The sequence below is a fragment of the Phaethon lepturus genome, unplaced genomic scaffold, assembly GCF_000687285.1.
Source record: "Phaethon lepturus isolate BGI_N335 unplaced genomic scaffold, ASM68728v1 scaffold10651, whole genome shotgun sequence".
NCBI lineage: Eukaryota > Metazoa > Chordata > Aves > Phaethontiformes > Phaethontidae > Phaethon > Phaethon lepturus.
In genome coordinates, this window is record NW_010519862.1 from 33647 (window position 1) to 52422 (window position 18776).

Consider the following 18776-nt stretch of genomic DNA (forward strand, 5'->3'; position numbering starts at 1 on the left):
AGATTTTGAGTTTGTTTTTCCCCTAAAGTGCAGGGGGTATGGTATTAAATAGGAAGTTGCTCATTAGTGACAAATGCACAAAGGGATCTAGTGTATTTTGTAAGTTGGGACTTGCCTAAATATCAACTTGAGGAGTTTACATAATTGAAGTTGTGTAAATGAATCGTCTTTGCAGTACAGCTTCCTAGGTTACTCTGCTATGTTATAGTTTTCCTACTCTTTAATGTTTTGTTTATGTTACGAGGAAATACAATTTCATTGTATTCTTAGATGTGTAATCTCATATACTTTGCTCAACACAAACTTACTTTAAAACACTTAGCGTTTCAATCTCAGATTGTTCTGTCTCACGTGCTTTTGATTAGAGTGAATAACCTTGCAATATGCCTGTAAGACTTAGAAAAAGTTATTTTATAGGCTTCTGTCACTTTGTATGAAAAGTTTAATGATTTTTTTGTCTAATTTAGGTTGCCACAAGTGGAGAGGCACACGTTCCTGACTTCTTCAGATTGGAACAGTTGCAGCAAGAATTTAATTTTGTTTCTGATGAGGAATTTAATAGGTCAAAGAGATTCCGACTCTTGCAGCTTAGAAGTGGGGAGGTGGCAGAGTTCAGAAACTATAAGCAAGTCCCTTTACATGAACGAGAAATCAGTGAGAAAATCTTCCAGGTAGGATGTAATCTGAAATGTTTCTTTCCTAGTTTTAATGCTAATAATATTTGACTTGCAGTTAAGTCAGTTGGTCCCTTAAAGAATGTACAGCTATGCTGATGTGTAAAAAATGAGAATTTTATTCCTTCAGTCTTTTCTAGTGTTATTTTAATCTAATTAAGACAACTTCCTTCCAAGGCAGTATTTCCACAGCTGTACTGTGGAAGGCGAAAAATAAAACACAGCAACTGCTATAGACACAAATGTTCTAAGATACTTCTTTTTTTAAAGGTGAGAGACTTTTTTTTTTTTAAAATGTGATTTCAAATATAGAAAGGTAATGCAAAGATAATTCAGGTTTAGGCTTATTAACTTCTGAGCCCTTTCTGTGGAGAATGCTGGAAGCAATAACTCTAATGAAAATTAAACCTTTTTATCTTTTACTACAGTCTATGTTGTAGTTATTTTTGTTTTAGTACATTGTTCCAATTAGCTTACCCTGTCCCTGCCTGCCTGTTAATTACCTTACTAAAATGCAATGTTTGCATTTTTATTTGGCTCATATTTCAATTATTTTTAATCTCAACTCCATTATTAGTGTTAAGTCACACATTCTTTTGTTCTTTAGCAATTCGTGTAGCTAAGAAGCATTTTAGTGTGTTCGTTGCCTTAGCAGGATCAGAATCATCTCAGATTCTAGCAACTGCTGCTTTATCCCTACTTCTTACATAGATTTCTTTGAAAAATTCCTTTCTTCCATTTCTTTTGGATTATATCTTTTTTAAAGATACTTATTAGTTCAATCATGTCTGTCTTTTTGCAGTAAATATTTTTCCTTTTTAAATTTCAGCTTAGTTTTTTTATTTTACTTAAAGATGTGCCACATCTTTGATACACATTTCTGATCCAGTTTATTTTACAGACTAACTTTATTAATTTCATATTATCATTCAAAATTGAAAACCATAGTTCAAGAATTGTTTTATTTGGATTTTTTTCCATTAAGAGTAAATTGGATAAACCCATGATCACCCATTCCAAGTTCATTTTTTATGACATGTTATTCAAAACTAAGTTTAAAGTGGTATTGTTCCTAGTTGATTTACTAGATGTTTGTCAAAGAAGTCTGAAAATTAATAGAATTGTGGAAATACTGTTTGGAAAATATTGTCCGGAGGTCATCTAGTCCTGCTTTCCACTGAAGTGGTGGGACTGTTGCCAGCACTAGATGAGGTCAGCTGTGTATTTGTCTAGTCAAGTCTTGAAAACCTCTAAAATGGGAGATTCCACAGCCTTTCTGGATAACCTGCAGTACTGGAACAGTACTGCACTACCCTTCCAGTGATTTAAAGAAAAAAAAAAAAAAAAAAAAAGAAGAAAATTCACGTCCAACCTGAGCCTTTCAAGTTGTATTTATGGCTGTTTTCCCTTGTTATATTGTCTGGAACTACAGAGATGAGTTTGACACTGTCTGTAACTGCCCCTCAAATAGTTGTGGGTAGATACTGGATTGCTCATTAATCTCTTCCTAATTAACCAGACTAATTAAGTTGAACACCTTGTCTGGTGCAAGAAAGACACTGAATGCTGGAGCAAGTCCAGCACAGAGCTACCAGAATATCTACAGGGCTGGAGCACATGATGTGCAAGGAGAGGCTGAAAGGACTACATTTGTTTTGGACTAAGCAGACAAGGCTGAGGGGCTATCTTACTCCTTCCTTCAGGTACCTAGTGAGACGGTGCAGAGAAAACAGTGTGAGACTCACCTTAGAAGAGAGATGATGGTAGATACAAGTTACTCCAAGAGAAATTCAAGTTAAATGTAATGAAAACATTTTTCACAAAGAATGTATTCGAATTCTAGAATATGTTGTCCAGCAAGTTTGTAGAATTGCCATCTCTAGAGATACTGAAAATAAAACTGACAAAGGCCCTGAGCATCCTGATTGGAGTTGTTCCTGCTTTCAGTTGGGGTTTGGATCAGATGACCACCAAAAGTCTCTTCTAATCTACATTATTCTAAGATTCCGACCTCTTCTTGTAGGTCATGTACTCTAGGCCTCTGACTGTCTTATTAGTCCTGTAGTGGCCACCATCCAGTTTATCCACATGCTTCTTGAATTGGCAGCCTCAAATTGCATGCAGTAGTTCAAGTATGCCCTCACAAGTGCCAAGTTGAAGGGGCTAGTAATTTCTCTTTGTCTGTAGGCCATGCTACTCCTAACATAGCCCATGGTTTGCCTTTTGCAAAAGAACATGTCATTGGTTGTCCTGAAACCATAACTCCCAGGTATTTTTCAATATGGCTGTTATTCTCCTGGTGCTTTCCAGTCTGTGCCAGCACACAGAGTTACTCCACCCTCAGTACAGAATTTTGCCTTTTTTTCATTGAGACTTCAGTTGTCATAGTCTTCAATTATCAAGAGCCCTCTGAATTGTGGTTTAGTCATTCATTGTATTAACCACTCTTCTTAATCAAGTATTGTTGGCTATTGCTGACAGTGTATTGTGTCTCCTCATCCAGGTCACTGGTGAAGATACTGAGCAATATTGGCCCTATAAACAATCCCAGGGGTACTTTGCTAGTTACAGGACACCAACTGGACATTGAGCTCAGTTGTCCATCCTGTTTTCAACCCAGCAGGCAGTTCATTCAGTTTGTGCAAGCTCATACTTCCTCAGGTTATCCCAGCTGGGAATAACTGCATTCTACTTGTTGACAGTAGTGATATTTTCAATCTATATCCTATCTCTGTTCCTAAATTTACAAATTCTGTAGTTGTACCTAAATCTGATAATGGAAGTTTCCTGCTGTCAGTTAACCATGGTAGGCCACTAAGCACCCACCCTGGAGAGGGGAGAGAATAAGTAGAACAAAAGCCAGAAAACTCATGGGTTGAGATAATTTTATAAGTGAAGGAAAGAGGAAGAAGAAAGAAAAAACAAACTAACAAGCAACAAGTGATGTAGAGGCACTTGCCACCTCCCACATGTAGACCAAGCCCTAGCCAGTCTCTGAGCTACCCTCCCCAAAATTCCCTTCATTACTGTTTTACTGCTGAGTATGACATTATATGGCATGGCATATACCTTTGGTCATTTTAGGTTAGCTGTTCTTGTGTGTCCCCTCTCTACTTCTTGCAGACCCCCAACCTACTTGCTGGGGTTTGCAGTTAGAAAAAGAGATAATCTTGACACTGTGCAACCTCTACTCAACAGTAGTCAAAACACTGGTGTGTTATCAACACCATTTTAGTCACAAATTCAAAAAACAGCACCATATAAGGTTCTATGAAGAAAATTAAGTCCATCTCAGCCAGACCCAATACAATTAGGCCATGAAATTACCTTTTTTTTCCCCACTGTGGTGTTTTCCCAAGTGATTCTGTTGTATTCATCCTCTCCAATCTTTTTACAGTGTACAGCACTAATATGCAGTACTGCTATGAAATCTTCTTTTGCTATATATTTTTGTTTTTTTGTGTTCCTCAGAAGAAATGGGTTCATCATCTCTGCCAATGAACCCAGCAGTATGGGCTGTAGGATTTTGATAATCCAAGACATGCCATGCTCGCGGGCAAGCAGAATTTCTTAATACACTTATGGAAATGAAGCAATACAAGTGTCTTGGGTCAAATGGCAAGAGTTTCAGTTTGGGGTTCAACACCAGAGTCAGGGACAATCAGTCTGTATCTGAGAAGCTTATGATCTTTTCCTGGTTTTTCTGAAAGTTTATTTAATGCTAACAGTTTACTAACAGTTAACAAGTACTAATTAATGATTTGTGGTACTTAAATCATATTGCAGTAAAAAGACTTCTGAAGGGAGCAATGCATATGCATGTACCAGTTAGACATTCAACTCCCATTATTGGACTTCTAGCTTAGTCATTACTAGATCTGCCTGAAAATTAAGATTTCTGCCTCAGAAAAGCTATTCTTATTTTATTTTGTTGCTAATCTGAAATCATTCAACAATAATTATTATGCACTGCAAAAGTTAGATAAAGTTTTATTGTGGAAATAATGAAGCACTGTGTTTCCAGAATATGCTTCCTGGACCCTCTATCTTAGGAGAAAATTATGGTTTTTTAAGTAACAACAGTAGCAAAATGACCTGAAGATTAATTTTACTGAGTAGCTTTTACATGATAACTAGCTGTGGTTCTAAAGCCAACCTGATTTGCAGACTGCCATTAAGCTGCAGGTCTTGGGAGACCTCCTGGACTTGTAGGCTCTGTGTGCTGGCTCTAGCCGTTTCTTAATTTATGAGATGCTTTCCTAAACTTGTGAATAAAAGTTGCATCTGTCAGTAGAGCTTTCATTGTAGTCCACCAGAATAGTAACCACAACCCTGAGAAACATTCCATTAACATACTTCTCTCCAAGAACCAAGTGCTTCTCATAAATATTTTCTTGTGGTGGTAACCAGTATTCATCTCAGAGCCTCGGTGAGGCTACAGACTCTTTTATCAAACCTTAGGCAAAGAAAAATCTTCACATTCTAGCTGCTTAAAGAGTTTTCACTTTCTCACAAAGTACAACCAAAGATTTTCATTATGCTATTAAATCTCTTTATTCCTTGAATATAACTTAAAAATAGCTCAATAATTGTTTCTCAACAAACTCTCCCACAAGTAGAGTTTCTTCCAGTGTTAGACACTATGGAAACTAGTTAATGTATATTAAAACACAGTTCAGATTTCAGGTCATCTTCCATGAATACTCTATAACTTCTGTTTATAAAGGATTCTCCCTGTTGCAGCTGCAGTAAGAGAAGCCATTTCCAATTCAAACTGAATTTCAGTTTACAGCAGGAGGTCAAAGTTCAGCTTTAAAAGAAGAGAGGGAAATCTTCAAGTTATTCGTAGTAATTTAAACCATGTGAATCTTGTAACTTAATGGAATTCTTGTCTCTATTCATGGAAGTTTACCAATGCTATTTCTGTATACATTAGCATTAAAAATAGATGTATAAACCTCTGACATCTGTTTTGGTTTACTGTGGCCGTACATTAATATTAATGAAATATTTACCATTTTTCTTGTTTGAAATAAAGCACTGAATATATATCAAATCACAAACTCTAGTAAATGTCTTTAGGACTATGAGAAGAGACTGCAAGAGAGGGATGTGATTGACAGCAAAAATTACCTAGATGCACACAGAGCAGTTGTTGCCAACTATCTACAGAAGGTAAGCTGCAAAAAATATGGATCCACCGTATTTCTCTAGGACATATGTTGCATCTATACTTGGATGCTTTATTTCCATGAATACTAAAAACTGATTCATCTCTAAGCATCTCTACAGACATCTTTAAAATTCCAAGTTAGGCCTGAAACTGGTCTAATTGAGCAAGTGGAGATTTATGAATGGCTCATTAAATGTTATTTGAAAAGATGCAATATACAAAATGACCAGCCATTCTGGATTTTTCTAGCAGTTCTCTAAATTTATTTTTTGCTGTGTCCAGAATTTGTCCAGAATTCTACTGTTGTGTCCCAGGTATTCACTGATTTCCCATTCCTCCCTATTTTCCCTCTTGTAAGCTGTGATGCTAAGAAGTTAATTATCTCTATGAAAGTGGCCCTAAACCACTGTTAAAAATCATTTAATGCAATACACAGAGTGTCTTGTGCAGCCTGAGGCATAGGGCATATCTTCCATCACATTACCTTTCTTGTGGTATTAGAGTAACATTTTCTCTCTCTTATCTTGATTTTCTAGTTTGTTCATTCTGCAGGTTGACATTCTCTCTAATACTAAGGGAAAAAAAATATAGGAAAACATTGGTCATATAACCAAGAGAAGTTTGCAATTTCAGACTATTTTGGCAAAATAGCAAGTGCAAAACATGACTACCAGTTTCTTACCAGTCTTGGAAATATCCAAAAGTGTATCAAATCCTAGCCTACCAGCAAAACGTGTAATAAGATTATAAGGTTGATTTAATGTAGGATAAAAAAAATTGTCTGTTAGAAGGAACAGTTTGTAAAAGAATCGTAGACAATGAAGAGTATTTAAATCTTCCGGGCAGATGCCAAAGCCCAGATTCAGTATGATAATATAAAAAACTATTTGTAACAAAGTTGTCATGTCTGTGTCAGCCCCATATGTTTTGCATGGTATTTAAGTGTGTACTCAGACTTATGGTTTATGCAGCACACTGAACAATAGTATAGTAGTACAGAGTAACATACATTATGGTACCTTTATTTGTCACTCTTTCAGATTAAATGCAAGTAACGTTTTTAAAAATAATATTTGGATTCTTTACACTTTTATAAATTGTCAGATTTGCTTGAAAATTAGATTGCTCACATCAGAACTGAAATTCAATTCATTCTGAAATCCAACCTTTATAGGTCTGTCACTTCAACATGAAGATATAAGGATAATAACTTAGATAAAAACTTTGAAAAATAACAAAGGGAGATGTATTGCAGAAAATCATTTGTTATTGCTGTTCTGCAACTGATCTTGTAATAGCACAGTATCTAAAGGCATTACTAGCATTAGTGGTAGGGAAAAAGGACAAAGGCAATACTCCTCTCAGCCTGCTTCCACATAGCTGTGGGGAGAAGAGAGAAAACTTTCATCTCTGTGCTTCAGTCTATGACCTCAGTATAGAAATGAAAGGAACTAAGGATTTTAAACATTTATTTGAAATCACAATATTTGTAATACAGGCTTCATCGATTGTTCTGCAGTCCGAAGTGTTGCTTTTATTCCCCATGACTAATACCATACAGGTTTTTCTACAACCTTTTCTGCAACTTCATTTAGACGTGGAAAAGAGATGTCTGTTAGTGTCATTTATTGTTGTGATAGTTTCTGATGATGAGCAGATAAGACTTCATTTTCTGATGGTATGCTTTCATATGTTCTTATATTTGGCTATCCAATATGTTTCTAGAGAATCATTGTATTTATAAAATGAGCTTATATTATGTTCTGAAGAAATTTCTCATGGAAAGAAAATTTTCCTTGGATCGTGACTCTTTTAAAAAGTGGGGAAAAAATAAAGAATGTACATTTGAACATCTTGTTTGTATTTAATAGCCCAAATGCTAATATTTGCAGTGGGTTTGTATTAGAAATGTACTTTTGCTCTTCTCCCTCCCTGTTCACAGGTTCGAGAATCAGTAATAAACCGTTTCCTCATAGCAAAACACCATTTCCTTCTCTCTGACCTTGTCAATGAAGAGGAGATTCCCAGCCTGGGGTAAGAGAATTATCTTTATTTGTTCTAAATCAAAATAATTAATGTAAAACCATCTCTGATCTTTTTTTGCAAAGTGTATTGATGTAACTAACTGATGCAATTTTGTGTTTAGTATAATATATAAATAATATATAAACTTCCAATCACTATGTACAGACAGTGTATTGACACACAAAGTGCGTAAAAACATTTTTAAGACACAGTCTGGTTTTGGCAGAAGTAATGTGACAGCATGTAAATAAGATTTAGCAGGATATAATGCATCAACCTGTGATCTGATGAGCTGAGCATAGTCCTAGCTGGTGCCAGATTGACGCTTGTGTGATATTTGGAAATCATTCACAGAATCACAGAATCATTAAGGTTGGAAAAGACCTTTGAGATCATCAAGTCCAACCATCAACCCAACACCACCATGCCCACTAAACTATGTCCCGAAGTGCCACATCTACACATTTTTTGAACACTTCCAGTGATGGTGACTCCACCACCTCCCTGCGCAGCCTGTTCCAATGTTTGACCACTCTCTCCGAAAAGAAATTTTTTCTAATATCTAGTCTAAACCTCCCCTGGCACAAGTTGAGGCCATTTCCTCTCGTTCTATCACTAGTTACTTGGGAGAAGAGACCAACACCCTCGTCGCCACAACCCCCTTTCAGATAGTTGTAGAGAGCAATGAGGTCTCCCCTCAGCCTTCCCTTCTCCAGACTGAACTACCCCTGGTTCCCTCAGCTGCTCCTTGTAAGACTTGTTCTCCAGACCCTGGTGGTAACACTACTACTGATTCTATAGGTGATGTTCACTTAGAGTCAGTACATAAGCCAGGCAAATAATGTGCAGTAATTTTTTTTTTTTAACACTTCTCATGTATTTCTGCTTGCTGTTGCTGGACGTCATCACATGCTGTTTACCTTCAGAAATGTTAATGGGTTTGGAAATAATTTCTTTCTTCTTTCAAGATTATTATTTGTTTTATTACTTAAGCACTTTCTTTGAATTTTTGTCCCAAATCCCATACTTGTTGATTTTGACATTTATCAGTCATTACAGCATAGATGACTCTTAATTAATGTCACTCACTTAAAATCTGTGCAAGTAAACAGGTTGTGAAAGATAGTTATTTTTTCTTTTATGTAGAAGTTGCTTGTGTTGACTGTAAATGTGGCACCCTTAAAGTACAGATAAAGCTTTTTCAAATCAGCAGTACAAATCTAGAGTCCCATCTGCTGGAGATACAGAGACTTGCTCTCTTACAAAAGAGTTCATCCTATTTTTTAGTTTGTGTTTTCACAACACAGAATGGAAAAATCTGAATGAGACTATAATCAGCTTTTGTAGTTGTTTAAAATCAAATGCTTCACTGATATTTTCTTATCATTGATAGTAATTCATAGTGGATTCTGTTTGCTAATTTATACGTTTAGTGAATTTAAAATACATCATTATTTGTTTAAAGCATCTACTTAGTGACATATTTCAGTAACTCATGGTTTTGTGTTATTTTAACAGTAATTACTGTGATTTTTTTTATGTATAAGGTAATAATGCCATTGGCTAGCAGTTTTTGAAGTAGATTTTGGAATGTCTGCAGTCAATATCAATGATGTGTAAAAACATACATCTGCTTTTTATTCTTTTCCTGTTTTTTTTTCCTTTGGTTCTGCTTTGCCTTGGGTTATAAGTTCTGAGGGTCCAGGGTATGTTGTGGCATATTCATTCTGCTTCCTTTTTATAGCCTACTCTTTGTTATACATAGCTGTGTAATTAGATTTTTTGCCTATTCCAGACAGTGGTTGTCGTCATCTGCTAGATACCTTGTTTATAGGACTGTAGTTTAGATCTGTCTTGAAGCCGTGTCATTGCCTTATTTGTATCTTACCTAGTCTTGGAAAAAAAAACCCCTTTTTGCACATTTAACTTACAATTTCTGAAATATAAGACAGAACTGGATTGTGTTGTACTAAACAATTAAAACATTTTGACATTTCGGAGAGTTTTGTATGGCACTAACAGGAGCATATATTTCCTTTTTCTGTTGGTGCATAATTTGCATGTGTGTCATGGAAACACTAGAATGGTGGATTCTATGCAAAAATGACTAAATATCTGTTTTATGATTATTAGTATTTTGGGACTCAGCCTTTTTAAACTGGCAGAGCCAAAACGACCATTAAAGCCAAGAAGAAAAGAAAGGAAGAAGGTCACAGCACAGAATTTGTCAGATGGAGACATAAAACTGTTAGTGAACGTCATTAGAGCTTATGATATTCCAGTGAGAAAACCAGCAATGAGGTATGTTTAAATGTCTGTTTCCAGTACATTTTCTGGTTACAGCTGTTTTGAGGACAGCTGAAGCAACTAATGTTGAAATTCAGCCATGTGTGTTGTTTTGATCCTCATGATAAAAACATATATACATTTATCTTTCTGTCAATAGTGATTAAGAACTGCTGTTTTGTAAGTTTGTGGAATAGTGTGATCATTTATCGATAACTGCTAAATTCAATAAATGTTTTACCAAAAACTGTATTTATCTGCTTGAGGAAAAAAACTGTCTGGAAGATAACTTAAATCTTTGACAACATTATAACTCTGGTAATATCAGATGAATTATACCTTAAGCAAGCTTGCTAGTTATACTCAGGGCAATTTTAATTCATATCTTAATTAAATGCCAAAAACAAGTAGTCGAGAAATCCAGTTCTTCATTGTGACATACTATATTTGCCTCCTGAGTATAGCATTTTGGTCTTCTCCTTCATGAACTGTTTGTTTAAGTTAATGGACTGAGCCTAATTTGGCTCTGACTAATTTTAAAGGTGACCATTACCTTCAGGCACATTGAAGCAATGCCTGCACTGCGTGATGCTGTGTCATGTAGAGGTACTTGAGTTCTGAACACTCACATTCAGTTCCAGAAGCAATGTATTAGTGCAGCATTCTTTCTCTCTCCCAAAATGAATACACCTTGCATTTAACTCGGAGGTGTTTTCAAGCTGACCAGTTACCGTGCCTATAGAATTCAGCATCTTCTGCTGTTTTACCTCTTTACTATAACAAAGTTTCTGTTGGATTCCTGTAAATAAGTAAGTTCATACTGAGAAAAGCAATTCACATTAGAAACATGTTGACAGGAAGGAAAAGATGAAAATTTCAATTCATTATCAGTATTACACAAATAACTAAAAAACCTCCCAGCCTTTTTGCATTATATGATATCTTATTTTGCACTGCTTTCTCCATGAATAGTTATTCTTTTATAATCTCTACTGTGGTGTTATTACAAAAGCTATGTGGAAACACTATAAAAATAAACATATTAAAATTTATTTTATTTCACTCATGGGTTACCCATTGTGTAATATTCATATGGGTTTAATTTTGTCATAAAGGCCTTGCCTGGATACCACGAAGTTTACACTGTTTATGAATTCTGTGGGGATTCATCTCCTTAAAATGAAAAACCTGTAGCTCAAGGAGATTGTACAGGCAAGGCAAAAAAAAAGTCTGGGGTTGATAAGCTCTTCAGGAAAGAGAGCCTCCAGGCACAAAGCACTCTTTTGCAATGAGGCTTACAAGATCTATACACTCGGTACCCCTTTCTGGCATTCTTTTCATGTTATTTGATCGAATAAATATCTTTCCAAAGTTGAAGTCATAACATAAAAATATCAGAAGTATTTCCAAAATTCTGTTTGGATAGTACAGAATGTGAGGGATTCATATTTTGTGATGTGTTCTCTGTCTTGTCTTTTTTTTTGTCATTTTTGTTGTCGTCTGTTTCCTGTTGTAGCAAGCTTCAACAACCATCCAAATCTTCAAGGTCCTTTAATGAGATGTTTGCAGCCTCTCCGTCAGCTCAGAGTCCAACTGATAGCCCAGATTGGGCATTCAATCAGGTATATTACAAAACTAACATTTCCTTATGTGAAGTTGGGAGCATTCATCTTTGCCACAGACGGTAACATTTACCATCAGAAAGATATCTTATTCGTGATGTTGGCTTGCCCACTCCTTGATCTCCAAAATGATAGTAAAGCTGCAAAAGGTTCAGAGAAGAGTGATAAGGATGTCAGAAATACAGAATGGCTACTCTACAGTGAAAAATGGCAGGGCTTTTTAGCCAGAATGGCAGTAACTGTGAGTAGGGGAGGAGAAATGCGGTAGAGAGACACAAAATCATGATTAATATAGAGACTGTGGATAGGGATTGACTGTTTACTAGCTCTTTCAGTATAAGGGTGAGGCATTGTCAAACGAAGCCGGTAGGAGTTAGGTTCAAAACAGGGAGAAGGTTGTGATTCTTCATGCAGCAGTTAGTAGGTGCTCAGAGAAGTTGCTTACATGTATTGTGGACTAAAGAGGTTTGCTTGCATTGAAGTGGGTATTGGGCAAGTATTTGGAAGAGTGATCCACTGGGAGTTACTAAACAGAAAAATCTTTGCAGACTTAGGAAAGTCCTTCATCTGAAAATGGGTGAAGCCTGGAAGAGTAATAGGAGAAAATATCATATATACCTGCTTTGTTCTTATTCTTCTGCATGTGTCTGCTGATGGCTATTTTCACAGACTGAATTTTGGGCCTGGTGCACTCTTAGTTTAAACCAGCACAGCCATTCTTATGGCTGATACTGAAACTACGTTTACTTGCTATTGAGAACCAAACTCAGCATCCTTCTGAATAAAGATGGAAGCCCTTCAGGGTTTTCTCCTGTTTTTCTTATGATTTTACTTCGAAATTATTGCTTTTTAAAATGTAGAAAAAGTTTTGCCATATGCATTTGAATGCTAATGAAATGCTTCATTAAGGCATTTTTAATCACATTAGGGTTTTTGTTGTGTCTAGTAGGAGTTGCTTATCTGTAATAGGGACCAGTTTCAGAGAAAAATAGGATTGTAGCAGTAGGCTTCTTGGATTACAGATAAGAGAATACAAGTGTACTTTTTTCCACTGGTGTTGGGATCACATGTTCTGTTTCAGTTGCCTTCTTTGATTAGATAACCAGTAGCTTTCCCACTCCCAGGAGAAAATGTCATTTTGCTGGTGTATATAAATATGTCAAGTATTCTGAATACACATATCTTTTGGAAATTCTAACGTAGAAAATATTTTTAAAAGCTTCATAATGCTTAGAGACTTTGGAAGAGCAATATTTCAGGTGTATTAAAGTTTTATCTGGGCTGGACCAGCCTGAACTCCACAAAGTATATGTTCATTTTTTCTAAATACATGAAAATGTCTAATTTGATATGTTCTCATGAATTTTTATAGAATCGCAGAATGCCACTCCAACAGGTCCATGTCTTTCCTGTGCTGAGGACTCCAGAGCTGGATGCAGCACTCCAGGTGGAGTCTCACCAGAGCGGAGTAGAGGGGAAGAATGACCTCTCTCGACCTGCTGGCCATGCTGCTTTGGATGTTGGCCTTCTGGGCTGTGAGCGCACATTGCCAGCTCATGTCCAGCTTTTCATCCACCAGTACCCCCAAGTCCTTCTCGGCAGGGCTGCTCTCGATCTCTTCACCCCCCGGCCTGTACTGATACTAGGTCATGCAGGACCCTGCTTTTGGCCTTGTTGTTCACACAGGCCCATTCCTCAAATTTCTCCAGGGCCCTCTGGATGGCATCCCAGCCCTCAGGTGTGCCAACCACACCACTCAGCTTGGTGTTATCTGCGAACTTGCTGAGGGTGCACTTGATCCCACTCAATGACCCAATGTCATTGATGAAGAGTACTCATCCCAGTACAGACCCCTGAGGGCTACCACTTGTCATCGATCTCCATCTGGACATTGAGATGTTGACCACTACCCTCTGGATGCAACCATCCAACCAATTCCTCATCCACCTAACAGTCCACCCATCAAATCCATATCTCGCCCATTCAGAGAAAAGGATGTTGTGGGGGACCATGTCAAAGGCTTCGCAGAAGTCCAGACAGACGACATCCATAGCTCTTCACTTGATGTAGTTGTTCCATCACAGAAGGCTTCTAGCTTGGTCAGGCAGGACCTGCCCTTGCTGAAGTCATGCTGGCTGTCTCGAATCACCTCCCTGCCCTCTATGTGCCTTAGCATAGCTGCTAGGAGGATCTCAAGAGCTGTGGGAAGAGAGAATGCCAGTGAAGACTGAGGCAAAGAAGTCGCTGTGCACCTCAGCCTTCTCATCTGTTGTTACCAGTTTGCCAGTCTTGTTCATTGGGGGAGGGGGTACGCTTTCTTTGACCTTCTTTTTCTGGCTGACATGCCTGTAGAAGCCCTTATTATTCTTTGCATCCCTTGCCAAGTTCAGCTCCAGCCGCACCTTGGCTTTCCTGGCCCCATCCCTACACAGCCGGGCAGCGTCCCTGTACTCTTCCCAGGATACCTGTCCCTGCTTCCACTGCCTGTGCATTTCCTTCTTGCCCTTTAGTTTGCCCAGCAGGTCTCAACTCATCCCTGCTGGCCTCTTGCCTTCCTTTCCTGATTTTGTACACCTGGAGATCGAGAGCTCTTGTGCTCTATGGAAAGCATCCTTAAAGATCTGCTAGCTCTGTTCTGCTCCCTTGTCCCCTGAGGGCAGTTTCCCAGGGGATCCTATTGACTAACTCCCTAAAGAGCTGGAATTTTGCTTTCCTAAAATTCAGGATCCTGACTACTCTTTGCTTGCCCCATATCCCTCAGGACTGCGAACTCCACCAGTGCATGATCACTGCAGCCCAAGGCTGCCTCTGATCTTGACATCACTGATCAGCTCACATGCATTGGTGACCAACAGGTCCAGTATGGCATCCCATCTGGTAGGGCTGTCTATTACCTGGTTTAAGAAGTTATTCTCAATGCATTCCGGGGGTCTCCTGGATTGCCTACAGCTCACCATGCTACTTTTCTAGCAGATGTTGGGGTGGCTGAAGTCCACCAGCAGGACAAGAGCCTGCGAGCATGATGCCTTGTGTAGCTGGAGTAAGAAGCCTTTGTCAATGGGCTATAGTTATAGAGGTCTGTTTCCTTTGTTTCAATCTCTATTTATAGGTTTTAGTCCGTCCTTTTGTAGAAGTTTCTTTTCAGCGAACAGTCTGCCGGACAACAACAGCAGAGGGTCCAAACCCCAACTGGAATGAGGAACTTGAGCTTCCATTTAGGTATGACAAAATGAAACCAAATTATTTCTGAGTAATAAAAATTTAATTTGAGCATGCAAATTTATTTCAATTTTCCTGCTCTGTTCAAATCAGGTTTTCGTTTAAACCTTTTCAGAGCTCCTAATGGTGACTACAGCACGCACAGTTTGCAGTCAGTGAAGGATGAAGTCTTCATTAATGTTTTTGATGAAGTACTTCATGATGCTGTAGAGGTGAGTTCATAATTGAAGGACGGTGTAAATTACAGGGTATTTTGGGGGTTTTGAAGTTGACAAAATAAGATTTAAATAACAACAAAATAAGACAAAATAACAGTTTTCATCCTTCTGTGCCTCTTTTTTCTCTATTTTGTCATTCCTTATGATTTTATATCTAGTCAATACTGTAAGAGTGTTAGAGGGAGCAATCTTTATGGTGTTAACCTTTGTCTATACAAATTAAGCTTGTACTATATAATCTGCTGCTAGAGTTGAGCATGTGTATGTAATCTGCTTTCCTGATATTTAATGAAATTGGAGATACTAAAATTGAGAGGCAGCATATGAACTCTAATCTGAATTCTGTTCTTCTTAAACTTAAATCAAAATTTTCTACTAAATTCCAGATGAATGATCCCCATTCCTGTATTTTTTATTAACTATCTTTTTAAGCTCTGTCTCATCCTGTTTTACAAGCTGTTTGGTGGAAAAAAAAAACATTTTTTGGATGTATATATTAATTCTTTGGAATGAGATAAAATTTGCTAGTGCTAGTATCAAGACAATTTGTGTAAGCTCTCAGTGTTGGCATAACTCCTTCCCCTGTTGAAACCAGTGAAAGCTTTCCCAGTCAGTTCAGCATGCACAAAAATAGCAGCACTCAACATCCTTGAACATAGAACTCAAAAATAAATAATGCACACATTTCACTGAGAACAGAACTCTGTCCTCAAAACTGAAATGGTATTTGATGAAGCAGAAGGAAGAAGGATACAGTCTCGGAACTCAGATGTCACTCTAGCGTTTAGAGAAATTTTTTTTTTTTTTTTTTTTAGCTAACTTGTAGGCTGATTGTATTAGATTTGGAAATCCCTGATAGGCAATACACATGAAAACAGTACTTCCATTCCACTTCCATTTTCATACAGTTTTACTTTGAAAAAGCTTTTTTAAACACTGGTAAAATATTTAATTGGAAAACCAGAGCTTAATTTACTTTGTCTGAGAAGCCTCTTGTGGACTCCTTGTCAGATTTTTCAGTTCTCCATCACAGGTTATACAGGACTTGAACCCTGAAGTGCAAGCACATTGTATCATGGACCATGACATTCTTGTACTTGTTCAGCACCTGGCATGCTTGAAAGGCCTGCAGAATAATAATTGCAATACCATTAATTCAACTGATACTATAGTAAATTATTAAAACAATACAGAATTTTTATTAATGCTTTGATTGACTTTTTGAATTAATTAAAGGTAATGAAGTTGTCTCACAAAGCTTTATGTTTGGCAACTATTTAATAGGATGATCGTGAAAGAGGAAGTGAAATCCACACTCATGTTGAGAGACACTGGCTGGGATGTGTTAAGATTCCATTTACGACCATATATTTTCAAGCGAGGGTAAGTATCAATAACTTTGAGTAAATCTCTTAAAATACACAACTGGAGAATGGAAGGAGACAGGTAATGGAACGTCTGATTTAATGATGTTCTCTATACTTGTTAGTTTATTTTTATGGAATTATTTGAAAATGTCTTTGAAACCACTGGCTTGGTTTTTTTTTCAAATTTGGGGAGTATTTGTCAGTAAGTTCAGTGTCTTGAAGGGAGAAGAGAGAGACAAATATACTTCTACACTGACAATGCCACCTCAGTAATGAGGTTAAAAGTGCAAATTCTTTAGATGGTTTTGTCAGTGGCTTTTGAGATCTCTGGTATTGCACAGCTTAGATAGGTGAATTAGGAATAGGAATATCACCTAGATAGTTGATAGGAAACTTGACCTAACTTCTTTTTTCACACTTTTTGTGAATCACCAGATTTTCACCTTTGCCTCTCCCAATCCCTTCTTTCATGCGTTTTTAGAACTTTTCAAGAGAAGCTTTCTTCAAGAGATATCAACAGTTAGTCATGGCAGTAATAGTAAAACATGCAATTCTTACATCAATAGTCCTATCATATTGTAATCTTGCTATAGGATTCTTTTTCTACAGGTCATCTTATCACAAAAGTCTCAGTTTCTTACTTCATGAAGATTCTGACATCAGTTGCATACCTAATGATGCATTAATTTGCTCTTCTCTGGCTATATGGGGAACTACCCAGAACCTTAAGGGCTTTAAGACATACTGTGGGCCTCCTGGATTCTTTAGATGGAGGTTAAGTCTTGTAGGAGTCTCATTTAATGTAAGTAAGTGCAGTTCTTGGGCTCTTTGCTTGCAAGACATAACAGAACATAATTGTCATGGGATTCAAAAAAGCATGGAATTCTTTTCATTGCTGAGAAATTTTGGGCAGTGTATGTCTTACCAGTACTAGTCCACTTGCTTCTGCTAGATCATTACTAATATGCTGTCTTCAGCTTGGGAGGTTAATCAATGAATTTAGGTCCTTGAAGGTTGTGGTGCCCTATAGAGAGCAGCTCTCATTGCCTTAAAGAAGATGTAAGTAGGAAGAAGGTCTAGCCTTCTTTTCATGAGTCTTTGGCTGTCCTGTGCAGACTATGTCACGTAATATGACCACTGTTGTTGTAGGTCAACAAACAAGAAGGAACAAGATCTTTACGCTCTTTAGGGAAATGTTCCATGCTGAATGCGTGAAATTCACCCGAGAAGTGTGTCTGCTCACAGTCCTGAGAGACTTAATGGGCAGACTTAGACATTTTAGCAGACTGCTTACTAATACATAGTGAAGGACACAGCATGTAACCCATCTTTGAGGATTGCCAATACTGATGTCAACCTCCGTTCTTCATGCTTCTTGTTGGCGTACCAATCTTTCTGTTGTAGAACCAGCGTAACTCCAGGATTCCTGTCAGATGCACCCCTGAGCCTCTTTGAAGAGGTGTTGCAGTTTGTGATTCCCTAAGCATAGTACAAGTGCCTGCATACATCTTCCCAGCATCAGAGATTCTTTTCACTTGAATGGGGTTTCTTACTGAATTTGAAAAAGCCTCATCAGTCCAGCAGTTATATCAAGGTGCATCTAGCAATTAAATTTCAGTAGCAAATGAAGCATTTCTTCATCCTGCTCTACTGTAGTGCAACAGAAATTCTGAGTGATTTGTTTAGTTTTCTCCTCGTCAAAACTTAATTTGGTTCTTAATTTTTTTGTTCTTAATCTCTTAATTTTGTTTGATGGCCAGCCCAGTGAGTCATCTGTTCATCTTCCACATCCACTGAAGATGTCCTTCCTGATGGTAGTCATCTGAATTCTGCCCAAATTAGGAGGTTAATCTTCTTGCTTTTCTTTTAAAGCTATGTACTTCTACTATTGAGACTTGCCCAAGCAAGCGTGGGGCATGTCATCTGACCCAACCTTTCAGAAAGGCCTTATCTTCTGTTTGTGGTGGCAGAAGGAGGTGCAAAGGGCTGGTGAGTCTATCAGAGCACTCTTCCATGGGGAAGCTGGCTGAATGGGCCCAGTTCCAGTTGCACCCAAAAAGCATCAGCAGCTTCTGCATGGAAGGTGTCCATCTGTGAGATGCTAGAGCATCTTTCCCATATCACTGAAACATAGGAAAAGGCCTGTTGGTGTGATGCTGCCTTCAGAAGCAGAGTCCTGCAACCTGTATTTG

At 37.7% G+C, this 18776-nt stretch overlaps 1 protein-coding gene across 1 annotated transcript in view; it reads left to right on the forward strand.

Moving 5' to 3' along the window:
- The window catches only part of CC2D2A (coiled-coil and C2 domain containing 2A), a 56335-nt gene that overhangs the window by 25001 nt on the left and 12558 nt on the right, over positions 1–18776 (forward strand). Inside the window, exons 17-24 of the mRNA XM_010297191.1 lie at positions 468–671; positions 5757–5849; positions 7790–7881; positions 10006–10173; positions 11675–11780; positions 14890–14999; positions 15115–15211; positions 16502–16600. Coding sequence (XP_010295493.1) covers positions 468–671; positions 5757–5849; positions 7790–7881; positions 10006–10173; positions 11675–11780; positions 14890–14999; positions 15115–15211; positions 16502–16600 — 969 coding nt within the window. The remainder of the gene's footprint in view (positions 1–467; positions 672–5756; positions 5850–7789; positions 7882–10005; positions 10174–11674; positions 11781–14889; positions 15000–15114; positions 15212–16501; positions 16601–18776) is intronic.